This window comes from Squalius cephalus (assembly GCF_949319135.1).
Source record: "Squalius cephalus genome assembly, chromosome: 11".
Taxonomy (NCBI): domain Eukaryota; kingdom Metazoa; phylum Chordata; class Actinopteri; order Cypriniformes; family Leuciscidae; genus Squalius; species Squalius cephalus.
Window position 1 is genome coordinate 6,017,958 of NC_137132.1, and position 4,715 is coordinate 6,022,672.

General features: G+C 39.6%; 1 protein-coding gene across 1 annotated transcript in view; it reads left to right on the plus strand.

Moving 5' to 3' along the window:
• Positions 1-4,450, plus strand: part of LOC307167265 (alpha-2-macroglobulin-like protein 1) — a 15,984-nt gene extending 11,534 nt beyond the window's left edge. Inside the window, exons 8-14 of the mRNA XM_079886252.1 lie at positions 60-253; positions 337-549; positions 663-781; positions 3,514-3,595; positions 3,681-3,764; positions 3,854-3,959; positions 4,081-4,450. Coding sequence (XP_079742378.1) covers positions 60-253; positions 337-549; positions 663-781; positions 3,514-3,595; positions 3,681-3,764; positions 3,854-3,959; positions 4,081-4,121 — 839 coding nt within the window. The 3' untranslated portion in view covers positions 4,122-4,450. The remainder of the gene's footprint in view (positions 1-59; positions 254-336; positions 550-662; positions 782-3,513; positions 3,596-3,680; positions 3,765-3,853; positions 3,960-4,080) is intronic.
• Positions 4,451-4,715: the final 265 nt, after the last annotated feature.

Below are 4,715 nucleotides of genomic sequence, written 5' to 3' on the forward strand. Positions count from 1 at the left end.
TTACCTTTTTTTTTGTTTTAATCATGCTCCTTGAGTCACGTGTGTCTTTTGTCCTTAAGGCTCTTTTCTCCACTGGTCTCAGTCTGGCTCTGCTGAAGACTCTGATGCTCTGGCAGTGGAGATCAGCTCATATGTGCTGCTTGCTGTTCTCACTGCAGATTCAGTCACTAGAGCTGATCTGGGCTATGCTAACAGGATTGTTAGTTGGCTTGTAAAGCAGCAGAATGCTTATGGAGGATTCTCCTCCACACAGGTTACTCAAACCTCTTCAATCAAACACATTATTGCTGGTGTGAATGAGTAAAAGAGGCATTACTGAACACATTTATTTCCCAGGACACAGTGGTGGCTCTTCAGGCTCTGTCTTTGTACGCCACCAAAGTGTTCAGCTCTGACGGCTCCAGCACAGTGACGGTACGGTCAGCAGGAGACACTCTCCACTTTAATGTCAATCAGGACAACAAGTTACTGTACCAGGAGAAGCAGCTGCAGAAACTTATAGCCACATACAGCATTGAAGTGAAGGGCTCAACCTGTGTGTCTGTGCAGGTCTGTAGTGCGTTCAGCTTAATTTACTCACACTCACTTTCTCTCTTGGCATTTTGGTTATTCTGCTGTGAGATGATTTATGAATGTGTTTTTGTTTGTGTTGACTCTCTCAGATGGCTCAGTTCTACAACATTCCCACTCCAACTGAAGCTAAAACATTGAGCATTGATGCTAAGACTGAGGGAGATTGCAAAACATTTGGACAAAATTTCATTTTGAACTTCACTGTCAAGTAAGAGAATTTGTATTTAAAGTCCCCCTGTAGTCAATAATTGTCAATAATTGTAATAATAAAACTCATCTTTAAAGGGTAACTAAACCCTAAACCAACTTTTTTTAGTTAATGATCTGTAAGAATGGGGCTTTATTAGTGCTGTTCATTGATTTGAGTAACTTTTTTGACATTTGGGTATAAAGTGTTTTAATTCTACAATATATGGTGTAAAAACGTCTGAGTGCTGCCCTCTTCAGGTTGAACGGTGGCTACTGCAGTTGAATTTTCCTATTGGATGTTGCGGTACTGCGTGACGTAAGCGGTACTGCGAGACGTAGGCAGGTTCCAGCTCACCACGCCCTCCCTTGGTACGAGCTCACCACGCCCTTGGATGAGCTAGCGTAGATTTATCTGTATTTAGTACAGTGGTAGGTGTAGTGTTGCTGGGTGCAACAGCACTGCTGGACTGCATAGCTTTCCAGCAGACTTGGAAATTAAGCGCCAGTGTTTGCATGCACTTGGCCTGGAAGACCGTGAGTGTGAAACCTAAATTTTACAACGCAATAGAGGTGGAAATGGGCTTCTCCACACACAGCTCGCGCTGAAAAGCGACGCTATGCCAAACGCTGCTCCTCCTGCATGGACTCCACCGCAGCGGCGTCTTGATGTGAGTGATATATTTTAATTACAATTTATGGTTAGGCTAAAGTCAATCGGGGGTCGACAAACGCGTCGGTGCATTTTGCTGGATTTTTTCACATAGCGGCAAAATATGAATATGCCTATAGAGCGCGCGCGCTATTGACATCAACTCGATAAAACTCATCAGATGCATATTTACGTCGTCTTGCGACCCTGTGAGCAAACTCTCCATTTTAGACAGTCTGACAGCAGGTCTCAGGTGCACGCCCCCCCGCTCACGGTTTGTCCCCTCTATCTCCGCTGGGCTCTTCCCACTTTTCTAGCATTTTTCAAATATTGCCAGTGGGTGGAGTCAGGCTCTGACCAGGGGTTTAGTTACCCTTTAAATTCTTCATGCCTTAAAACGGCTTGAATGTAACTCTACACCCTTGCCTCATTGAGTATACGCGGTACTATGAATATGCAAATGAGCCCCGCCTCCACTCACTCACTCAGCTCAGAGATCCACTCATTGAAGATCACACGTTGATCTGATTGGTTACAAGGTAGTTTGTGACGTCAGAAACACCAGCGATTTCAAAGCGTGTTTTTGAGACTGTCTTTGGTTCACTGCAGTTTTAAGAAGAAAATACTCAGAAATGGTGTCGACTTGTGAATTTACACATGGTTTGTCTTAAAGCATATTAAAAACACCACATACCAGAGCCGATCAGCCCTATACGCACAATACGCAAGTTGCGTAGGGCCCCGCAAATTACTCAAGGCCCCTCCTCCCCCTCGTGTCAAAGCGTGTCAATCAAAGTTTAAAACATCGATGAGAAAATTAAGCGGAAAAAACACCATGAGAGTGAATTATCAGGTAGACTTAGGTTCTCTCCTCTCCAAGTTTGATGTCAGTAAAGTTAAGTTGATGTGCATCTCTCTTTAGTCTGTCTGTCTGTCTGTCTGTCTAACACAGCTGGGCACTGCATACTGTATTTTGGTCTTTCTGTGTCTTGCTTGCTAATGTTGGACACTTCCAGGGCTGTGTTCTGTGACTTTGTGCCTGACAAAAAAAAAGTGAGAGTGAAATACAACTATTTATTAGGTTTGATAAACGACAAAGGGCAAAGGTGTTTGTTTATAAACTGCAGCTCGGAAAAGATAACCACGTCGTGCATTAAACACCGTTGCATACACCATTGCAAACCATTGCATGTTAATGTTGCGTTCATGCACTCCTCATTATAGGCGCACATACTTTTAAAACAAGACAATGATTGTAGTCTCCAAGTCAGTTTAGTTACAACTCTGCAATAAAACAAGATGGAAAGCATTGATATTGACTATTGATTTATAAGCTATATTGCATTTAAAATGTTGATTGGCTGGACATACTGGTCAATATGGATGCACATCCCTCAGTAAATAATAACCATCAAGTATCAAGTATTGCTTTCATTATTTAAAACGCAGCTATGGCAAATCATTTTAGCTTTTATTCATTCACAGGATGCATTTTTGATATCAATAATTAAATTTGTACAATTTAAAATGTGAATTCTTGATATTAAGAATGTACTTTTTCTAGTAACAATGTCTATTTCTGATATCAGGAATTCCTAGTTCATTAAAAGGAATTACTAGTTAAAGGAGGGAAGATTGTAGTGGGAGCACTGGGGTGTCAGGTGTGACTGTGTGGCAAATGGCTAATGGGTCAGGTAGGAGGGCCCCTTAACAGAATTTTGCTTAGGGCCCCAGGGAGGTCAGGATCGGCTCTGCCACATACACATATTAACAACATTAAAAGCTTGATTTTCACCACAGGGGGACTTTGTCAAAAGACTAGAACATGATTATGACTTAAGATTGTCTAACAAATAAATCTTTTCTGAATATTTTTTAACATCTTAATAAACACAAAAGCAATATAAACTGAAACGGCGTATCTCAGTAGTTAAAACACTACACACTGACTTGAGATACAACATTTTTATTATTGACACATTATGAGTGATTCGAGTGATTAAAACTCTGTATGTGTCTTGGTAATTATTCTGGCTTTTGTTCTCTCTTATTTGTACATTTATATGAGGCATTTAAGAACCTTTTCATTTGCTCTTTTCCAGATATGATGGTCTACAGGAAAGGACTAACATGGTCATTGTGGATATTAAACTCTTATCTGGATTCACAGCTGATACATCAATGGTGCGTTTGAGTGATTCATCACAAAATGTGTACAAATTTCTAGAGTTTCTCTTTTTAGAAATTAACCAGCACTTTTTCCCCACAGCTTAAAACTTCTTCCGGGACGTACAGAAAACCTGTGGAACGGGTCGATTCTAAAGATGATCGTGTCATTGTATATTTGAATGAGGTGAGAAAACAGCAACATTCATATGATTGTATGTCTTAGGTCTTTATGTCTTTAATGTCCATGACTGATGAGTTTGTTTCCTCCTGTAGATCACACAAAATATTCCAGTGAATTACCAGATACAAACGAAACAGGTTCTTCAAGTGAAGAATCTCAAGCCAGCTGTGATTAAAGTGTACGATTACTACCAAACAAGTAAGATTTAATATGCCAGTGTTGAATGCTTTGATCAAGTGATGCACATTGTTTATTCAGATTTAATCCATGTACAGGTTTCCATTGTTGTACGAATGTGAACATCTCCCTTTTCCTTCAGGTGATCAGTCGGAGGCCGAGTACTTCTTCCACTGTGGATGAAGCTGAAGAGCGTCACCTTATAGTTCAGCTTGAATAAAGATGTTGGAACTCTCTAATGTTGAATATTATAAAGTTTATTCTTTATCCTGGACAAAATTATTTCCAGTCCATCATCCCAAATTTGAATCCTAATCAGTTTTTGGCTATGTCTCTTGAGATCATGACTTATAAATTCACAATGCATATGATTAATAAAAGTGTTGAAAACAAGTTATGGTGAGCTGGTTGAACTGTTGAATGTGTAGTAGCTACATGCTATGGCAATATTTCAGGATTATGATGATGATATTATTTTTTGATATCTTATCTCAGCTAAATAAAGGTGCCAGAAATAACCAAAACGGGGTTTTCATAGTGAGAAGAACCTTTTTTTTTTTCTTAGTGACATAAAGAGCCTTTTTGGTACTGCAAGAACTCGCCTCATAAGTTCTTAAAAGAGCCTTTAACAGGTCTTCATGTCACTTTATAAGATTCTTTGTAGAACCATTCATGAAAATGTTCTTTATGACCCCATTTTAAACAAACATACAAAGAGAATCCAGGAAAAAGATTTAAGTGTTTATTGCCTTTATATATTGTGCCAGATAAAAGCAC